The sequence below is a fragment of the Ovis aries genome, chromosome 11 (genome assembly GCF_016772045.2).
Source record: "Ovis aries strain OAR_USU_Benz2616 breed Rambouillet chromosome 11, ARS-UI_Ramb_v3.0, whole genome shotgun sequence".
Taxonomy (NCBI): domain Eukaryota; kingdom Metazoa; phylum Chordata; class Mammalia; order Artiodactyla; family Bovidae; genus Ovis; species Ovis aries.
In genome coordinates, this window is record NC_056064.1 from 11,511,008 (window position 1) to 11,533,502 (window position 22,495).

General features: G+C 41.3%; 1 protein-coding gene across 16 annotated transcripts in view; it reads right to left on the minus strand.

Annotated features, from left to right (window-relative positions):
• The window catches only part of BCAS3 (BCAS3 microtubule associated cell migration factor), a 607,379-nt gene that overhangs the window by 111,038 nt on the left and 473,846 nt on the right, over nucleotides 1-22,495 (minus strand). For 2 of the 16 annotated variants that reach the window (XM_060395161.1, XM_042255348.2), the window contains one exon: nucleotides 1,918-9,149. The exons of the other annotated variants lie outside the window; for them this stretch is intronic. In XM_060395161.1, the coding sequence (XP_060251144.1) occupies nucleotides 8,959-9,149 (191 nt within the window). In that variant the 3' untranslated portion in view covers nucleotides 1,918-8,958. Of the gene's footprint in view, nucleotides 1-1,917; nucleotides 9,150-22,495 lie in introns of those variants that run through there. 16 annotated transcript variants of the gene reach the window in all.

Sequence of the window (22,495 nt, forward strand, 5' to 3'; positions counted from 1 at the left end):
CCTGAGGAAGCATTATGATGAACAAAGCTAGTGGAGGTGATGGAATTCCAGTTGAGCTCTTTAAAATCCTAAAAGATGCTGCTGCTAAAGTGCTGCACTCAATATGTCAACAAATCTGGAAAACTCAGCAGTGGCCACAGCACTGGAAAGGACAGTTTGCATTCCAAGCCCAAAGAAGGGCAATGCCAAAGAATGCTCAAACTACTGCACAATTTGTGCTCATTTCACATGCTAGCCAGGTTACGCTCAAAAGTCTTTCAAGCCAGGCTTCAACAATACGTGAACCAAGAACTTCCAGATGTACAACCTGGGTTTCAAAGAGGCAGAGGAACCAGAGATCAAATTGCCAACAACCACTGGATCATAGAAAAAGCAAGAGAATTACATCTACTTCTGCTTCACTGACTACACTAAAGCCTTTGTGTGGATACAACAAACTGTGGAAAACTCTTAAAGAGATGGAAGTACTAGACCATCTTATCTGTCTCCTGAGAAACCTGTATGAGGGTCAAGAGGCAATAGTTAGAACCAGACATGGAACAACAAACTGGTTCAAAATTGGGGAAGGAGTACGTCAAGGCTGTATATTGTCACCCTGCTTATTTAACTTACATGTAGAGTACATCATGAGAAATGCCGGGCTGGATGAATCACAAGCTGAAATCAAGACTGCCAGGAAAAATATCAACAACTTCAGATATACAGATGATACCATTCTGATGGCAGGAAATGAAGAGCAACTAAAGAGCCTCTTGATGAAAGTGAAAGAGGAGAGTGAAAAAGCTGGCTTGAAACTCAACATTCAAAAAACTAAGGTCATGGTGTCTGGTCCCATCACTTCATGGCAAATAGAAGAGGACAAGTGGAAAATGGTGACAAGTTTTATTTTCTTGCGCTCCAAAACCACTGTGGATGGTGACTGTAGCCATGAACTTCAAAGACTCTTGCTCCTTGGAAGTAAAGCTATGACAAACTTAGATACAGTATTAAAAAGCAGAGACATCGCTTTGCCAATAAAGGTCCGTATAGTCAAAGCTGTGGGTTTTCCAGTAGTCATATACAGACCTGAGAGTTGGATCATAAAGAAGGCTGAGCACCAACGAATTGATGCTTTTGAACTGTGGTGTTGGAGAAGACTCTTGAGAGTCCTTTGGTCTGCAAGGAGATCAAATCAGTCCATCCTAAAGGAAATCATGAATATTCAATGGAAGGACTGATGCTGAAGCTGAAACTCCAATACTTTGGCCAACTTAGATGCGAAGAGTTGACGCATTGGAAGAGACCCTGAGGCTGGGAAAGACTGAGGGCAAAAAAAGAAGGGGGCAGCAGAGAATGAGATGGTTAGATAGCAACACTGACTCAACGGACATGTATTGGAGCAAACTCCGGGAGACAGCAGAGGACAGAGGAGCCTGGGGTGCTATAGGCCGTGGGATCACAAAGAGTTGGACAACAAAGAGACTGAACAACAAAACTGCTCTAAAAAGTATCTGTTAAAAAAAATTTAAAAAATTTAAAGGATAAATACTGCATGATTTCACTTACACGAGATGTGTAAAATAGTCAAACTGAGAAACAGCAGAATGTGATTACCAGGGGCTGGGAGTAAGGGGGAAACGCGGTGCTGCTGTTCAACGGGGAAACAGTTATGGTTTTGCAAGATGAAAAATTTCTAGAACTGTCATACAACAATATGCATAAAGTCAACACTATTGTACTATACACTTAAAAACAGCTGAATTGGAGGGGGGCGGAAACTGGATAAAGGTGGGCAAAAGGTGTGAACTTCCAGTTATAAGATAAATACTAGGGATATAACGTACCCTATGATAAACGTAATTAACACCACTGTATGCTGAATATGAAAGTTGTTAAGAGGGTAAATCCTAAGAGTTCTCATCACAAGGAAAGAAGACATTTTCTTTTTCTTTTGTGTCAAGTAAGATGATGGATATTTACTAAACTTATTGTGGGAATCATTTCATGATGTGTATAAGTCAAATAATCAGGCTGTACATCTTAAACTTATACAGTGCCGTATGTTAATTATATCTCAACAAAACTGGGAGAAAACAGGGTAAAATGTTTTTTTAATGGTTAAAATGGAAAATTGTACGTTACATATTTTTTAAACCACACACACACACACAAAGCATCTAAATCAGGTAAAGGGGAAGCAAAAGAAAACTTTAAAATGTGGTGGGGACAGAAAAGGAGGGGGACAGACAGACGCTACTGTAAAATTCTGCCCTCTCACGTAGAATGAGGATACACCTTTAGGACAGAGTTCATGGCTCATTCACTTTTGTGTCTGAGTGGTCAAGAGAACCTTTAGTTAATAAAGTATTGAATGAATGAATGCAGCAGAGGCAGGGATGGAAAAAAAATCAAAGTGTTCAAGGTCATAGATGGCTGGAGACAGTGACTCTTTGGTGAGTGACTTCAGCCTGAGTGACATCTATCCGTGAGTCACAGCAGTTACTCTCCAGGCACAAAATGTAGGACATGATATTAAATATTCAAGAGAGACATGACCTGGTTTTTGGGGGGGCTGGGGGTGCCGCGTTTTCGGTGAGCTGTGAGCACACACAGAACTGTATTGGACAGGTCTGTGGACACAGGAGACCAAAGCAAAAGAGAGCAGTCTGTAACCTCCGCGGTCATGTTTCAGGTCAAGCAGTCCTCCCTTCCTGGCTCTGCTCTGGAAAATTCCGTGTTTCACCTGCCTGGCTCCTTCCTCTTTGAATTCAGAATCAGACTGTGAGCCTGTGGGCAACCCAGGCTACCTGCCAAGGATAATATGTTTCGGCAACATGGCATTCATTCATTTATTTGCTCACTCGCTCACTCACCCACCAGCGGCTAAGATAATTTCTAGTATGGTAGCTGTCAGTTAGGGCCCTTAATGTTTTTCAGGGACTGGTCAATCTCTCATTTAAGCTTCCAAAGAAATAAAAGGCTTGGCATCACTACTTATTCTCTTTGAAGTTACCAACCACAAAGGAAATTTAAAAACTAACTTTCCTATCCTACTAGACAGGAGACAAGGAGAAAAGAACCTTATTTTTTAAATTCTGGCTTTATGAAGAAAATAGGGAATGCCCCTATTTGAATGCATCTCTGGCCGGAGATAGTTAATCTCCAGCGATGGATGATGTGCGTGTGTGAGGACGCTGTTTATTCTAGACTTTCTGCAATTTACAAATTGAAACAAATAATGGTGGAGACATTTGCAACTATGGAAAAAAGGGTGTTTACAAAGTGGGAGAAAATAGACTAAATAGGCTTAGATGACAGAAAATTTCTAACACGGCATGGGATGGACTCCATAACAACAGAAGGTGCAAAGGATTATGAGTCATACTTGTTGTAGCAATTAGATCTTTTAGAAGATTTTCTAAGTATGTCAGTTTCAGAAAACTGCATCTACATGCAAGGTCACGTTAGTAAACCCTGGGGACACTGGACAGGGAAATTTTCCTAGGCCTCTTGTTTCATCTCTCCAGCCTTAGATACAGCTTCTCAGATACAGGTCTTAGTTTAGTTGTTAAATCATTCAAGCTCAAGGTGCTTCTCACACTTTCCTTTGGAAACTAATTCTCCTTTCCTAAGTCGTTCCTTAAATGGCCTTGCTCACAGCAAGTTTTCCTGTGAGAAGCCTGAGAGAAAGATCACCTTTAAAAATTCACACACCAGTCATTTTCTTTGTCCACCCAATGGGCTAAGGTCTGTCTCTTCCTGTCTCTCTCTCTTTTTAAAGCCATCTGTCTCCTCTGCCTATTGTACTGTTTCTATTTTTAGCACTGAATTTCATATTAAACTCCTCAAATGCTACAGTAAAAATGAGGTTTAACTCCAAACCATAATCCCTAACTTGCTATCTTGGTTGTTACAGAAGTGTTCACATGAAAAACATCAAATTGCTTATTAATGGTCAAAAAGGGTCTGCCTGACCAGAGACATCTTAATGACAGTAAGGACAAATTTCCCCCATGTAGAAGCTGACCCTGACTACATGGACTTTCATACAAATTTCATATCTTTATAAAAACAATAATCAAACAGCAATTCATTAGCGATAAGGAAGGGAAACAGTTTAGTATCCATACTGGTTTGCACAAGAAAAAGACACTTATCTTTTATGGGGTGGGAGGGAATAACTATTCTCCAGTTCAGTTAGCAAGAGAAGGTGTAAGTTCACAAGTGCTTATTGCAAAAATATAGTTAAATGTTTTTTAGGATAAAGGGAGGGAACATAGTCATTTGCTCTTTTTTTACACAAAGCCCAAGACAGCAGTGCATACCCAAACACTGGGAAATAGAACACTTGATGGAAAACAAAACAAAAAAAAAAGAATGATGATTTTATGCAATGAGATCCTGAAGTTCATTTCTTTATCAAATGAGCTTGTTTCGCTAAGTTTGGGTATGTCTTGGCAATCCTCGCTTAAAGTCAACATGAACTGAAGCCAAGAAAAGATTATAGAAACCAGGCCCACGGAAGCAGAAATTTGGTCTAGAATATTTTCCGAGGAAAATCTTGATTGGACATTTTTCTTCCTTGGACAAGAGGGAAAAGAATAGATTATTGAATGTTATGTATCAGGTCCTATGCTATGTTATATGCAGTATCTCATTTAGTCCTCAAAATAGCCTGGTGAGATAACCTGTGTTAAGTAGCTCTATGAGGTTATACAGCTAATTAAAAAAAAAAAAAGTGGAATGGAACCCTGGGCTGTCTGCCTCTAAAGACTAGATCCCTCTACAGGGCGACGTCTTTCGACCATATTCTACTGTGCTCTCTCTGTGCTAAGTTGCTTCAGCCATGTCCGACTCTTTGCGACCTATGGACTGTAGCCTGTCAGGGTCCTCTGTCCATGGGATTCTGCACTAGCCCTTTTGTATTTTTAAAACCTGACAATAACTTACCATATAGCCTTCTCTTCCTTCTTGATTCAGAGTTTTAAAAATGTTTTTAAAGATATAAAATGTTATGGATACAGATGAAGTCTCTGTGTACCTTATCCCAATCCCGTGTCTCCTTCTAGCCCAGCGTCACACTGCTCTTACTCCTCCGCCATCTGTTTTTTTTCCTCAACATGTTTTGTGGTTTTGGTCGAACCGTGTGGCATGCGCATGCGGGATATTATTTCCCCAACAGGGATCACACCCATGCCCCCTGCCTTGGAAGCACAGAGTTTTAACCACTGGACCACGAGGGAAGTCCCTCCTCAACATGCTTTTTAAGACTTATCTGTGCTGCTCCAGTTCATTCATTTTTACTCTGTATAATGAACACACCATGATTTCTTAAAAAATCCCTTCTTTTGCTCATCTGCAATGAACATTATTATTCGAGTCTTCTTTTACATAAGTCAGAACTTCCCCTGGACTACATACCTAGGAATGGAACAGCAGGATCTTAGAAATGATAATGATAATAACTGATAACTTAAACAGTGCTTGTTTTGTGCCAAACATTATTCTAAGTGGTTTATATATATTAAGTCGTTTAATTTTCATGATAACCTTATAAGGATTCTGTTATTATCTCTATTTACAGTGACAGGGAAGTAGCCTGGAAGTAGTCTGATTCTAGAATCTATGCAACTTTACCATATATCATGTAGTCTAATTATCACCTTCTAAAATGATTATATCAATTCATACTTCCAGTATCAGTTTATGAGTTTCAACATCCTTGCCAACACTTGTGATCAGAGTTTTTAACCTGTGCTATCCAAACATGATGTACTAAATTTTTCCTATACTGTTTTTCCTGGCATAATTTATTGACCAATAAATAGTCCATCTTACAGCACTGATTTGTATGGTGTCTCTATCATATTTCAAGTTGCTACACACATGTGGATTCCGTTTTACTATTTGCCTCTTTAACGATACCATTCTGCCTTAATTGTTACAGTTAAATATATTTTAATATCTGGTAGGATAGAAATTGAGAATCTAATGAAAATCATAATAGATCTGTTGGTCTCCAAAACTGTTCTTTCAGAATTTCAACCCTTTGGTTTTCCACGTGAAGTTCAAGATCACCTTGAAAATTTCTATGGAAAGAAATCTGTGCTGGATATTCTGATTGTTTCTTCAGATTCCCTTCCTACTTTTCACCTTGCTCCATCTCCATGAGGCTGTCCTCCAGAAAAACAGCATCAATTGGGTCCCTTCATCCTGGACTCAGCCACTGAAAGTCAATGACAGGAGAAGGAAGAGCAAGAGGGAAAACAGGTCAGGGTATCTTCCCTCATTGGTTTTGTTGCCAGGGGTCACAATTACCACTGGCTGTTCCTATTGCTTTGTCTGGACTTTTGTAAATAAGCCCATTATTGCCTCTCTTCAGCAAACACTTTGGTGTGTGTCACTGGTTTCTTGATCACTTACTGACTTCAGTTCAGCTCAGTTCACTTGCTCAGTCGTGTCCGACTCTTTGCAATCCCATGAATCGCAGCACGCCAGGCCTCCCTGTCCATCACCAACTCCCGGAGTTCACCCAGACTCGCGTCCATCGAGTCAGTGATGCCATCCAGCCATCCCATCCTCTGCCGCCCCCTTCTTCTCCTGCCCCCAATCCCTCCCAGCATCAAAGTCTTTGCCAATGAGTCAACTCTTCGCATGAGGTGACCAAAGTACTGGAGTTTCAGCTTTAGCATCATTCCTTCCAAAGAAATCCCAGGGCTGATCTCCTTCAGAATGGACTGCTTGGATCTCCTTGCAGTCCAAGGGACTCTCAAGAGTCTTCTCCAACACCACATCAAAAGCATCAATTCTTCGGTGCTCAGCCTTCTTCACAGTCCAGCTCTCACATCCAAACATGACCACAGGAAAAACCATAGCCTTGACTAGACGGACGTTAGTTGGCAAAGTAATGTCTCTGCTTTTTAATATGCTATCTAGGCTGCTCATAACTTTTCTTCCAAGGAGTAAGCGTCTTTTAATTTCATGGCTGCAATCACCATCTTAAAATCTATTATAATTTTGGTTAAAATTTCATTTCTCAATTAATTTGAGGATAATGAACACCTTTAATATTCTGAGTCTTCTTATCCATGAACATGTAACCATTTATCTAGGTCTTCTTTCATCTCTTAAGTTTTTTTTTTTTTAAGATTTTTTTGATGTGGACCATTTTTAAAGTCTTTACAGAATTTCTTACAATGGTGCTTCTGTTTTATGTTTTGGTTTTTATGACCTTGAGGCATGTGGGATCTTGGCTCTCTGACCGGGGATCAAACCCACCCCCCCTTGCATTGAAAGGTGAAGTTTTAACCACTGGGTCACCAGGGACGTTCTTCATCCCTTCAATTTACTTTTACAGATTTTCTGTAAACATTCTACATATCTTTTCTAAGAATTATTCCTAGCTTCTTTGCGCTTCTTTGCATTTGTAAAAAGGGCCATTGCTTTAATTGGTTATTGTTGGCCTGTAGCAACACCATCAATTTCTGTATCCAGCATCCTTGCTGAACTCTTTTATTGGTTCTAATAGTTTGTTGATTCTCCTGAATTGTCTATGTAGCAAATCATATCATCTGCAAATAAGGTCAGTTATCTCTCTTTCCTTCCAAATCTTACATTTCTTAATGCTTGTGCTTACTTTATTGCATTGGCTAGTACTTCCAAATAATGCTGAATAGAAACAGTATTAATGGGCATCCTTGTCTCATTTCTCTTTGCTCTCTCTTCACTGAGTAAAACCACCATAAATTCTAAAGTTACGCCTCCCAGCTTCCATCTGTATAAGTAACTGTATACAAATTAAAGGAGGCACATTAGCCAAGAGAGTCATGTGACTACCATGTGCCTCAGAGCATATGATGTAACATTCTAATAAAGACACGACACGCCTCGACAACCGCAGTCTACAGTGAAATAGCCTTACGTGAATTGTGAGCCTTGGCTTGGGTATAGCTTATTTACAAAATAAGGTTCAACCACTTCCGGCATAAGCCACCATCAGTTCATATTCCAGAAACTGTGGAGATGATCACATCAAACATTGCATGATTTTTACCATGTTAGCTTTTGAAACTGGAGGGAAAAACAGGCAGAAAAGAAATAAACAGAAATAAACAGCGTGCTCTCTCTCTTTTAATGAATGTAATAACAGAAGAGTAATGAGGTTGGAAAACAGATGTGGACAAAGGAAAACGCATGCTACAGTGTGGCCCACACAATCTGGAAGGGAATGATAAAAAAAAAAAAAAAAAACAACTTTACAAGCTGTTTTGAGTCTTGAATTAAAAGGAGTAATCAAGCAAGGCTGACTTATAAAGGGTCAAGGGGTAGCATCCTGCAGCAGAGAATAAGCAGGACTCCTTCTCCTTCACTGTCTCCTGCCCAGCTAAGTCCAGGAAGGAGGATTTTTTTCCCATGCAGCAGCCTCTCTGAACATATTTTTGATTCTGGGTTTAATAACTGCCATCTAACCTCCTTCCCCTATCCACCCGCTCCCTAGGGAGGTACTTCCCTAATGGGTTGGCCCTTTTCAGTCTGGCTTTAGCCTCTGGCTCTTTATATTCTGAACAGGGGCACCTCAGTCTCCTTATATTACTTCCAGGCAAAAAAATGTGTCCAATTAGATAAATGTATGTGATGCTGGTTTGGGGATGCCCTCATTCTCTGATTTCTTCCCACACCCTGTTCACCATGTTCGTCTCCTAGAGTCAATTAGAATGTGTATACTCAAAGAATTCCAACTTGAGAGTATCTAAATCCTCAAGCAGAGGGCTTTTTTGTTGTTGTTGTTTTTAAACTTTAACAGTATACATATAGTAAAGCAAAGAGGCGAATGCAGCATCAATAAAAGAAAGACAAAGCCTTATCCTGTTTCCAAGGAGATTAACCACACAAAGATAATTTTTTTCCCTCTGCTCCTGTGGGCATTGTTATTAATGGCGTCTTATGGCAGAACTGTCAGGCGCTCATCAGTTTACCGAACTATGTTAGTCTGTACAAAGCATCTCTCAGAATGGTCCTGTGAGAAAGAAATCTGCTGAAGTTGTCTGACTGGGGCCTCTGAAAGCTTTCAAACTCAGCTACTGAAGTCCAGCCAGCATCTAATTTTACCCGTGAGTTCCAGGAGAGAGGAAAGCTGGTGGGAAGATTACAGAGTTCCTTGAAGCTCTGACCTACAACAGGAAGAGAGTTGTCAGCCTTCGTGTCTCTCACTCCAAATCCCAAGGCAAACAACAGTGGCGGGGCGTTTTATGACACGTTCCCATTGTAAAATTGCATATTTCAGAAACGTGATGTTGGCTCCCTCATTTTCCACAGACCTCGTGTCAGTATAAACGGATGACCTTAAATGAATTTTTCACTTAAGCTTTTCCATTCGAATGTGTTTAATGTACTTGGGCTTCTCTGGATTTTCTTAGAAAATGGTGGGCATCTACTCTTGTCAGTTGGCCAGTGCCTCTACACATTCAAGTCTGATCACTGCCTTAAGGTCTGGGAACTACTGGTAATGTTAGCGTGAAACACTACAGTGATTTCAGAGTTTCAGGGGCCTTTTATTTTGAGCTTTTTGTAAACAGAGTGGAAAAACGGGGCTTTGAAGTTACATCTTGGCTTCAGCACTTAGTAACTTGGCTGAGTTACTTAACGTCTTCAATACCTATCTGTAAAATGGGTGTAATAATACCTTTCTTAAAGGCTGGGAGGACTCATGACATTCAAGGTTAAGCAACTTGCCCAGTGCTTAAGTCATGTAGTTCAATAAATGTTACCTATTGCCAATCCGAAGTGACAGACAGCAAATTTGCAGTTATCTACAGTAAAGATGTCACTGAGTGACACCTCCTAAGGAAAAAGATGACCTCAGGTGCCCCTAAGAGCATGTGGAGGATCCGCCAGTGCTAGAGCAGAAGTGATAGCAAGTATCTGGTGTCAGGGAGATCTCCAAAATGATTGTCCCAGGCCAGTAATGGACAGCTGCCCACCCCAGGGCTGGTGCCCTGGGAAAGAACATGAGCTTCTTCTTGCTGGTACGCTGATGAAAGGGAAATAAACAAGAGAACCAGCTCCCATGGGGAGAAACGTAAATGGCTTCATTAAAATTCTTACGCTGACCAACTTGCCTTCTGGAGTAGCAGTTCACACAGTAGCCTAAGAAAGGACCACAAGTTAGGCCACCCTCGGCTTCTCCAGAGTTGAACAGATGAACTGATATCCTCAGTCCCCACGGACAGGAACTGACAATTGCTGTGCTTAAAGTCAGCTGGACTCCCATCGGAACAAAGCACAAAGCAAACTGGAACATCAACCATAACTCTGGGTTGTTATCTGGCTGAATTTTAGTGTTCTCAAATTCTACGTGCCCTCAAGAAGAAGAGAGATCAACACAGATTAGTCCTTAAGTTCTGCTTACTGCCCTCAGCCTCTTCCAAAGTAAATAAAAAGTGAAGTCGCTTCAGTTGGGTCTGATTCTGTGCGGCTCCAAGAACCTTAGCCTGCCAGGCTCCTCTGTCCATGGGATTCTCTAGGCAAGAATACTGGAGTGGGTAGACATTCCCTTCTCTGGGGGATCTTCCTGACCCAGGGATCAAACCTGTGTCCCTTATGTCTCCTGCACTGGCAGACAGGTTCTTTACCATTAGTGTTAAAGAACTATTAACTAAGCAACTACAAAGTACCAGGTACTACTGCTAATCCATACCATTCATCTGCCTGCTTTTAGAAAGAAACATTTTAGAAGTGGCTCAGCTACTAGAAAGCTTCTTCAGTATCTGACAGAGAATAACAAGGTTACTTCTGACATTCAAATAAGCTGTTTAGGAGAGAAGGGCACTGTATACTTAGACCCTTGGGTTTAAGAAGGAAACTCATCTTTTAATCAGAAATGAAATAAGAATCCCCAAGAGCTCAAGGCTCACTGCAACATCTGTCAGTTTAGAATGGATTAATAAAATTAGGAGGGATGGCAAAATCTTATCAAGAGGGAATTACAAATCCAAATCCATATGCTGGAAGGGGATGGGATAGTCAGTTGTCAATATTTAGCTAGTGTCCTGTGATTCTTTCACAGAGTAACACGAGGCTTCCCAAACAAACTACAGAGTATGTTTACCAGTCTTTGTTACATTAGATGAATATACTAAAATTATTAGTAGTAAATCTCCTGGTTGGAAAATCATGGCAGAATGGGTGAGCATCCAAAAAGGCTACAAGGAGGAGTGATATTTGATCTAAACCTGGAAAGATGAATAGAACTTCTCTGAGAGTATATATAAAGGGACACTGATGACAAGAGGGCTTTTCAGAGAAACAGGACAGTGTGCACAAAAATATGACAGTGGAGAGACTTCCCTGGTAGTCCAGTGGCTAAGACTTCACCTTCTAATGCAGGGGAAGTGGGTTTGATCCCTGGGGAGGGAAGACTCCACATGCTGTGTGGCGAGACCAAAAGATTTTTAAACAGTGAAGGTGGCAAGGTAAAAGGTGTGTTTAAGAGAGATAAGTAAGTAAATTCAGCACAAACAGTCCATCTAAGGGAGGAGTGGGCGGTCAGATAGAAGAGCTCAGTTTGAACCAAAGGGAGCTCAGTTTGAAAATGGGAAGGGGGGCTTTGTGATGACTGTGAGGCAAGGTGCTGGCGTTTCATTCAGATTCACAGGCTCTCCTTTGAGGTGGTTTGCTAGTCACATGTGTACAGAAGAAACAGGCTAAGTGAAGGTCCCGCATTTACGGCAGAACAGTCACGTTTTTTAATTACTTGATTGCTCCTCGATTTCATGTTCCCCACCACCACCACTACCACTGTGTTACCTTACACAGGAAATTAATGAACTTGGATTTCTGTTATCTGAAGGTGGCAACACAACACTCAAGTTTCCGAGGGAAAAAATATTTCGACATGATCAAACTATTTGCTATTTGGGGAAACAAAAAGACTCTTCTGGACCACTAAAGTCTCCCATTCGAAGGAAGGTAACCTGGAAAAAAGTTTTCTTGAAGGAATGACTTGAGGACATGGATCGAAGACCAAGGTTCTGGCTTTTATTAGCAATGTGACTGATTTCTTTTTAAATCTTCATTTATTTATTTTTAACTTTTATTTTATATTGACATATAGCCAATTAACAACGCTGTGATAGTTTCAGGTGGACAGCAAAGGGGCTCAGCCATACATGTACGTCCATCCATTCTCATCCTAGCTCCCTTCCCCATCCAGGCTGCCCCATAATATAGCAATGTGACTTCAGATGAGTTTCTTTCTCTAAGTCCTATTGGCAAAATGGGGATGACAACATCTGTCTCACAGGTTTATATTTAGAACACACACAAAGTGGGTAGAAATGCTCTATAACTACACGGCATAAAGAAAAAACTTTTAAAAAAATCCAACATTCTTGATTTGGTAGAGAAAATTCCTACACATAATTTGAGTTCACCCCCAGAAACTGCTCAGAGACATCCATACACGTGGTAAGAAGGCCCACCCCTTACTTGTAGGCTGCTCAAACACTATCTGCAGGGGCTGGGGTTAAGGCTGAGAAATTTGGGCTCCTGTGTGATGGGATACAAACAGCACTAAAGCCCTTAGGTCCCTTCTGTAACAGTTATTTTTGTGTGGCTCTGCCTCTTGTTCACCTTTGTCTCCCACTCATCTCTCTCTGGGCCCCTGACTCAATGGTTTTAAAGGTATTACATGAACAACAATCTTAAATGCACAGCATTCCATGGACAAAGACATTCCATTTAAAGAAATCTTCAAAACAAGAAACTACCTCGTGGCTTGAAAAAGGAAGGCTTAATGACCCATGTTGTCTGATCCAGCTCAGGGTCACTCTGAAGGCACTTGGAAACACAGCACTCTCATGTTAAAAAAGAAGCCTCAATTATATAATGAGTCATCAGCCCGCTTAGCCTATGACTACCAGCAGAGGTTGACAGAGGGTGGGAAACATTTTATTAACTGCAAAAAATGAAGATCAAAGTCAGAAAATAAATATGATATACTTGCGACTTGGGAGCTTCAGAAAATAATCTCTCGTTTTGAGCAGACTCAATTTTCAGGGGAAAATGGATTCGGTGGCATCTCCCATCCCTAAAGTCTAGGAACAAAGCTGCAGAGTAGCCTGGCAAGAAAACTAGCAAGGGACCCAAATTCCTGAAAGCCAAACACCATCCACTTATTATTTTATTAGGTGTTATTCACTGAACACATAAACAAATTGCTAGGACTTTACTACGAATAGCTCAGGGAAAAGAAAGCTGTGGTAAGGTTCTTGATGTGAGCAGCTCAATCAGGAAACCTTTAGTCCCAAAATGCTACACACAATGTGGTCAGGCGAGAAAACGTCTTCCCCAAATGAGCATTCGATGGAAAAACTCCACTCAATACCCACAGCTGGCACTTACGTCAGTCAACTAGCAAGAAGCACAAAAGTCAAATCAGAGTCTGATTCCAGGGCCCCTACTAACATCACTGGTGCAAAGATGTGGCCTCTGGGGTTTCAGAGAAGGATGGGAAGACTTCTGGGCGCTGATGGTGTTCAAAAGTCTCTGACCACTGGAAGTCATCACCAGTTTCCCATGATGTTGTCCAGACACCATGGGACATGGAAACTGAAGAGAGGGAGTCATGGAGGTCTCTGTGGGCTCGAAGGGGAAGGAACTTGGGTGCACCCATCCAGGCTCTCTTCCTACCTTGTCAGGTGACGTTGAGATGAACAGTTACCTCTTGAGATTCAGTTTTGCTCTTTGCAAAACAAGGAATGTGATGGAAGGGTATGTTTGACAACCATCAGAGAAGGGAAAGCTCTGATATTTTCATCCAAATCTGGGGCAGAGAAAAGGATGAGGAACTGGTTCCAGTCTCCAGTAGCTCCAAGCAGAGCAAAATCTGAAACTTCAATAAGTCATTGTGCTCCTTCTGTGACGATGACAGCTCTCAGAAAAGCTGCTTCAGTGCCTTTAGAGTGAATTGAGATTAATGAAACTAAAAAAGAGGTCCAGATAGGAAGGTACCAGGAAAAGTGGGATGTCATGAAAGGGGTGTTTCAACACAGCCAAGGCAATCCCAGAGCCTAACTAACATTTTAAAAGGGAAAAGCTAAAATATTCTTATTGAAAGTTGGAATGAATTTATGGTTGATGTTTCAAGATAAATGATGATCAGTGTTGTGGTACTGCTGTTGGTAAGGATGCAAGAACTTTCCAGCAATCAAACACTCTGCTTATCTGCTATTTAAAGCAGTGTAGTTAAATTAATCTTACCAAGTACTTGGTCAAACATTTTAGAAAAACAGGAAAACTGATCTGACACTAGGGCAAAGGAGAGATAAAAGCACAATGAAAATACAACTGACGCATAAACTAAGAAACCAATTTTACTTTTTAAATCAGTGAGTGAGCCTTAAGTTAAGCAAAGGGGCTTCCCAGATGGTGTTAATGGTAAAGAATCTGCCTGCCAATGCAGGAGACCTTAAGAGATGCAGGTTTGACTCCTGGGTTGGGAAGATGCCCTGGAGGAGGGCATGGCAACCCACTCCAGTATTCTTGCCTGGAGAATCCCATGGACAGAGGAGCCTGGCGGGCTACAGTCCACGGGGTCACAGAGTCGGACATGACTGAAGCGACTTAGCACGCATGCGTGCAATACCTAAGGAAGCGGTCAGCTCTCTTGAATTTTTCTGGTAGGGTTGTTTCTATGCTAAGGAATATGGTCATGACTAGGGTTTGAATAGGGTCCCAGTGGGCCTGATGTAGTAGAAAAGCTGAGGGACTGAAGTCTTATGGGTACTATCCTAAGGCTCTTTCTCCTATTTTCCTTTTATATATAAATAAGACAAGGGCTCCAGGCAACTATGAAGTTAGAGTAGCAAAACGTAAGGCAAATCACTTGGTCTCTGGGAGCCTTGGTTTTTCCACAGGTAAACTGAGGAGACTGAACCATAATATATAGTCACTCAGTCATTCCCAGAGTCCTTTGCAACTAAAATCACATAATGAAGTTAGAATGTACCATCAACACCCCCCAAACACACACACTTCTACACCTCTGCTCCTCAGCTGCAATCTGACGGCAGAACTTCATGGAGCACTAGACCAGAGGTATTCACAACCCATCAGTCCTGGGTATGACAGTTTCCTGGTGGTAGAGCTAAGACTGTGAGTGCTATTATGAATGATAATAATAGCTAACATCACTGAGCTCTTATTAAGGGCCAGGCACCAAAAATGTCACAACAATTTATTCAGTCAATCCTGAAACAACTCTGTGAGGAATTAACCCTGATATGTACCCATTTTGCAGATGAAGAAACTGAGGCTGAGGCACAGTGCGGTTAGGCGAGCAGCAGGGAGCAAATGATACAGCAACAAATCATTGGATCCCCAAGATCCAAGGAGAAGGGACCACAGGGCTCCTGAAAACACTGCAGGATGCTAAGGACAGGACAGGGCTCCCAAGACGGAAGATTCAGCCCACTGAGGCGACGCTAGTGGGTTTAGCTGACTGCGAAGTGGGACACATGGGTGCCGTGTTGGTTCTACCACTGCAGTTAAGCCAAGTCCATTTCCTTGTCTATAAGACAAGGGCAGAGCAAGAGATAACCTTCAAGGCCCTTTTCAGCTCTGACATTCTCCATGAGGGACCATGTCCCATAGGGACTCAGCAACTGTTTGATTCCCAGGCTCTTTTTTTCCCCCAAAGTTCTTCATTTCTATTTTAAAAAATTGCACGTTCCCGTGGCCCTGGAATGCCTGCCTCCGGCCCCTCTGGAGCCCTGGGTTATGTGAAAGCGGCCGTGCCAAGCTGGCCCATGGGCGGGGCCGAGGCTTCCTGGCTGGCCTGTGACATGTTCCTGACGTACTGTGTGGTCAAGGAGCTGGAACTGGGGGGGCTGAACAAGGGCCAAGCCTTGCACTTCAGCTTCCTGACCTGGCAGCCATTCAGAGAGACCCTGCTAAGTGCTATTTCCTAAATACACTCTCTTTTCATAACAATCTTACCACATTGCTTTCCTTTACAAGCGCTCTTAAAAAAAGGGAACTGGACTCCTTCTGGTTAATCTACACAGACTACATTTGGAAACCATCAGAAACTGAACTCTAAACAAAACGTTATTAATGTGTTGTAATCTGCCCTCTATGTTGCAGATGAAAAGAAAATGTTTTATAGTTTCAGAGCATACGTTTTAATTGCCTTTTAAGAGTGCATATACTTTTAGTACTCAGTGTTATAAAACTGTAGTATCTGTTTCTTGATAACTGTTGAGTGATCTCAGCTATTTTTATTAGTTTTTTTCCCCCCTTATCCTTTTCTCCCTTTTTCTCCTGAACTGCCACCATGCAAAGTTCCCTTAGATCAAGCTTGATAGGGGGCTCACATATTTGAGATCTTCCATTATAAATAGCTTCTTAACAACCTCCACCTCACTATAAAACACTTGTTCCTGAAAATGAGTTCTATAAACAAAGATGGAGTGGATGGCTTTGTCTAATAATCCAGTAGGGCTGGGAACCGAGCAGTCTCGCCTTTTCCCAGTTGCTCTTGCTTTTTATGGGGGCCAGATGACCCACAGAGATCTGATGCCCTTGCTACTTTCTCAACTGTACAGCCTTGTCCCAGGAGACTAACATATCCGTCAGCGGCCCAGAGGTTTCAAGGGCAGAGTCATGGCCATACCAAGATCCAGCCTGTTTTTCAGCAAAGAATCCCAAATTCATTAGAATTAGGCCTGAAATTAACAGAGGGGTTGGCCTCTCCACCAGCTGACAAACCCCAGGAAGACCAGGTCACTTGACAAGAGTCTAAGGGGCTGAGGTGTCCACTGTCCCACCCTGGATGAAAAGTGCCCAGCTCATGGACCAATGATATAAACCTGAATCACAGGCTCACAGGAAATGAAGTGACCTTTCTCAGCTCAGGGCTTCCTGGAGCAGGGCTGGGGGATGGGGACATTTGGCCATCTGGATGACTGGTCAGCAGGAAACTGCAGAATTTGCCAGGGGTCTTCTGAGTGGTCCAAGTATTAAGTGTCTTCAGTGATGGACCACAACAGCAGCCACAGCTGATAAAACCTTCCAGGATCACCCAATGTAAGGTAACGTTCCCAGAAATCAGATTCAAAGAGACTCCTTGGACCAGACAGTTCATAGAGACAATGTGGTCCATCACTCATTTTCAGGTGGGGAATTGAAGCCGAGATGGGCGAGTTATTTACCCGAGGTTCCGCGCCTATGTGAGCTCAGAAACCTGGCTTCTAGTTCTTTGCCTGGCTCTTCACCGCCACAGGACAACCACTGCTGAGTAAAGGAAGCGTCACTAGGAGGAATTCCCTTTAGTTATCTGAAAATGGAAGCCTGTGCCCTTTAATTTCAGTTTCTTTTCAGAGATAGTCATCTTTCTTATCTCAAACATTAACTCCAATGTTTCTTAGTCTGTCTCCAGTGTTTCCCTAATGTCTTCATGACTCACTGGATATTATGGCTTGATACAGTACAGAGTGGTGCTCAGTTACAACCTTAGCTTCTAAAGCAATTTTTCTTTTAATGAAAAACAAGCCTTTCTCTCAGTCCCCTTGCCATCAAAACTTGCACAACACATTGAGAATTCTTGCAATGGCTTAGCAGGCTCTGTTTTCATAATATGTCAGTCAGAATCCACAATGTGAAGCCGCAGTTGTTTATAAATCTATCACAACTGAAATTTTAAATTGGAGTTTTCTTTCCTACCCTTGCTTCAATAGTCTTTTACTTCGTGTATGGGATAAGGGGGAAAAAACCACTAGGCCCACTCAGATCTCACTGCGCGCTGACAACCAGGAGGCAAAGCCATCTGCTGGGTCCAGGGCATGAATGTCTTAAAACACCCACCAAGCAAACCCGACCTTCCTTATGGGAAAGCCAGGCCATTCCACAGCTCTCTTTAGTTCTACAATGGATGCTGTTATTCAGGACCTTATTTTTTGATCCTCTTCAAGCCTGCCTCATTCAATTTCTGGATTCTTAATCCTTGGGGCAGGTGACATTTTAATACTCTAAGAAATCAGCTCAAAAGAAAGCTTTGAAAAACTGGGTCATCACATTTTAGTATTCCAGGGGTCTATCAGCTAGATACGGCAGGCCTCTCTCTCTTCAGACAGATCACAGATTAAAGGGTAATAATTATAAAAAGACAGGACAGAGAACAGCTACTTAAAAACATCCTTGGAAATAACTTCTTCTACCACCATTTTACAACTGCTTCCAAAGAGTTCTCTTCTGAGATGAACAATGTGAAACCAAGAGTTCTCCTTGAGACAGGTTGAAAGTCCTTCCATTCAGTTGTTTTTGTATTAATCGGTGCTCCTAAAACAAACTGTTTCTTCAGCCAGGAACATAATTCTATGTTGGGATACTGGAGTCTGTCTCTCTCCTTAAGATCTCAGCAATATAGTTTTTGGGTGTGTTTCATGACCTTTTGTGCTAGCAAATAAGCCTTTGGAGGATTAAAATTAACTTTTCTCATCCTAGTTTAAAGAGTACTCTGCTCTGGGAACATCAAAAAAAAAAAAAAAAAAAAAAAAAAAAACGCCTGAGTCTTGTGCCAAATACCAGTCTAGCAATGCTGATATTGCTTTCAAGGTTCTTATTTTAAGAAGAAATTTTTACAGAAGTAGCAGAGAAAGTAGCAAAAAGAATCTACAAAAGCTCTTCTTTTTAAGATCAAAGAAGAATCAAGTTTTGTTACCAGTTTTTGAGAGTATACAACTACTTTAAACTACTCCAAGTGGTGTAAAGCATTAAATGTGCTTCAAACTTCTTGACAGAGAGATCTAAGAGTAGTCACTCAACTCGACCTAGGTATCCTAATAAGGACCATATAGAATATTCAATGAAGACTTGGTATCATATGTGTTAGGAGCTTTGAAGTCAGGCTATCAGATTGGTCATTTGCCACAGAGCAGGCTAGATAAATTCCCACAATGACACACTCCTGGAATGAACACTAAGGGATTCAGGTCAGTGCTCCTTCCTGCTAAGAAAGCACAGGGCAGGCAAATTCTCACCATACAGCCTTTGCCTCTGATCTTACATCTTACCTGTCCTCCCCAGACCCAGGACTCTGTGGGAATTCATGACAATCTGACACTTGGATCCTCAATTGCCATAATCTTTATGAGTTGATTTCTTTGAAAGTTCATGGGAAATAGGCTGGAATCATTACAGGGAAGGTACTTTAGATTTTCTTAGAAAAAAAAAAAAAAGTGTCAGCTTCAACTCCAAAATCTATTCCTTTACAAGGAGCACAGATAAAAATTGTATTAAATCATCCAGAGGAAAATACAGGACTTTAAAATATTTTAAAGGACTTTAAAGGACTTCAGACTCAAATAGGGTGTCATCCATGACAGGTACAAAGAAGAAGGATCAGAAGAAGTTCCCTTGGCTGCCTTCACGGGGCAAGGATTCAAGAAGTGCTCAGGAAGGCAGAAAGCTTTCCAAAAGAAGCTAATTCGAAAGACATTTCCAAGTCAACATCCAAACCAAAGAGATGTGGAAAAATTCACAAAAGCATCCTAACAAAACATCCCGACAAAGTACCCTAACTCCTTTTTGCAAACCCACAACGGGTAGGAGCAAAGTTCTAATGTGACAGCCTTTTAAAGCAGCAAGATGCAACCACAAATGTGGTTGCTCTTCCAACATTATTTCCTTTGGGAAAATTACATGGGTGGGTAGGGAAGCAAACCCAAGAGGACTGCAGTTTACGAGGCCTGAGAGGTAGGCTGCACAGAACCAAGGAGTGGGGGCCTCCTGGTCCAGAGGAGAAATCTCACCTATTGTACAAGGTGGCGAAGATCTCTGGCTGCTCTTCAGGCAGAGTATGCTGCTCTCCATTTGCAAAACTGCTCAATAAAATTTTACTGGCAAGGCAAAAGGAGAAACATCTGCTATACTCAAGAGCAGCTGTGGTCAGCAATAAGGCAGCTGGCACAGGGTCAGCGCTGTTCTTGCTGGTAGGTGGTATTGTGGTCACCAGTAATTACTTTGGAGAATTTCATGGAGTCAAGGATAACTAAATGGACAAAGAACATTTTATTTTACTTTCTATCTTTAGCCCAGGAGCAAAAATCGTGACATGCTGTACAGAATTCAGAAGCCCAAAGTAGTCCCTGTTTTTCATGGAAGGACTTCTGTTACCTCAAAGACTGGAAACCCTTAAACGTAAGTATTTCAAACAATATGCTCTTGACAAGTGACCTCTCCACTCATTATTTCTGATTGAACAGTTCCTGTAGATTGCATTAGTCTTTAAGTGTTTCCTTTTGCAGATATATTACAGAATACTTTATAAAGAAAAATGTGAAAATTATATTGAGCAAATCAATAAACGGTACACGTTTTTAAAAACCTCATCTTTATCAAATTTACATGATACCTTCAAAGTTAAATAAACCCTGCACAGAGTGGGATTTTGGAGTGTAAATAAAAATCTGTTCAAGGCATGCAGTTGATAATTTTTCTACAGAATGATGTCAGAAAGTAGCAGTTAAATTAATATACACTGTACTTAAAAAAATTAAACACTTGGGAAATAACCTCTCGAGCCACTGGAAAATGACAATGTCTAAGATATTTCAATCAAGTTAATTTCAGTACCAGAGCAATGCATTTTTCCCACCAGAAACTATATGAAAAAAACAAATTAACCAAAATGGGCCTCCGAATGATGGGATAACATCAACCTCAAAGAGAATGTCATGATTGCTTGTCAATTAAGTTACACATACTCAAAGGCGAAACTAGCCACATTCATTTTAAAATCATGTCAAGGCCGAATGGTTGATATTATATTAAAATGAAAGCATGACTTGCATTTTGAAAAAGAAAAGGAAATGCTCTTGCCAACCAAGAGAGCTAACCTGCAACGGCTGGTGTAGTTCAGGTATGCAAGCTCCAGTGAGGCCATGCAAGGTGAACCATGTCCAAAATGTTATTGGATACACAACCCCAGGGCTTCCCCTGGGGTGGCTCAGATGGTTAAAAAAAAAAAAAAAATCCGCCTGCAAAGCACCTGGGTTTGATCCCGGGATTGGGAAGATTCCCCTGGAGAAGGGAATGGCTATCCACTCCAGTATTCTTATCTGGAGAATTCCATGGACAGAGGAATCTGGTGGGCTATAGTTCATGGGGTCGCAAAGAGTTGGACATGATTGAGCTACTTAACACACAAGCCCTACGTGTACCCCTTACTGCCGGGGCTCCTAGAACATCCTTAGATGTTTTGGGAGTGGAGGGAGAGACTCAGGGACCAATTTCAACCAATTTTAGACCTATTTCTGACTCGACCATCTCTACAACGCCACTTCTGATCAGGTTAGGGTCATGGTAGGTCCAGGGTTCTCCTAGGATGGAAAAGAACCCCTGGCTGGCATTCAAGGCACATCAAAGCTGGGTGTTAGAAGGCTGGGATTCTAAATGTCAGCCTTGTTAGTCACTGTGTGTAGATCACTTGAACCCTCAGAGCTTCAGACAAGTCAGAGGAGGAGGGCTTCCAGTTTTGATATTACTTTGAGCCCACGAAGATCCTAAATCCTCTAGACTCTAAACAGGGGCCCCATGACTTTCATAGCCTTCACAGCTAGGCGATAAGAGGTACCTAAAAACTCCTGCTGTTTTTTTCTCTTTCGATGAGACTTTCCCTATCATTTTAAAAAGTACTCAATTTAGGTGCTCCCTAAGGAACGGCTTTTATGGTAGCCCAACATCTCATAGTTCTAACATTAGTCTACTGTCTTAACAACTGAATAGTAGTCAGAGGACTTCTCTAACTTTGATTTGGACATATAACATTTTGATCAGAAAATCAGAGAAAAACTGATTGATATCCAATAGTATCATTTTTTTAAATGAGTGATTTTATTGATTTATCAATAATATTCACTTAAATATTGTCTAAAATTACAGTCCAATATACTGCATTTAGGAAGACAAGTAGTGAAACCACAAACCCAATGGAGTTTCAGTTAAGTCTTAAAAAACACCATGGTGTCCCTGTATGTCCTGTTTTGCAAAATGTAGAGTCAAAGAAGTTTGTGAGCATCAGGCAATTTTAATACTAAATGAAAATAATCATCTGAATTTTACCCATTTGTTCTTTTATGACACATATTTTGCTAACTTCTAGTCACCCTGTTTTTAAACTGATGCCTTTGCTGATGTTACTTCTATAAACTGAATGGACTTTCCTTAGTTTTTTTGTTTTTTTTTTAACCTGCTGAAAACTGATTTGTCTTCTAAAGACACTACCTTCTAAAGAATTGGCAAAAATAAATCCTGATACATCCAAAGATGAGATAGTATGCACCCCATTATATGAGATTATAAATAAAGTTTTCAAACTGTCTGGAAGAAACTGGGATTAGGGATTAGTTTGTAAAGACAGAGAGAGATGCAATAATCTTTGGAGAACTGTGATCAAAACTATTCCTTCTCGTCAACATTAGCTCAGAAAAAGTGGGATAAAACCTCTAAAAGAGCAGGC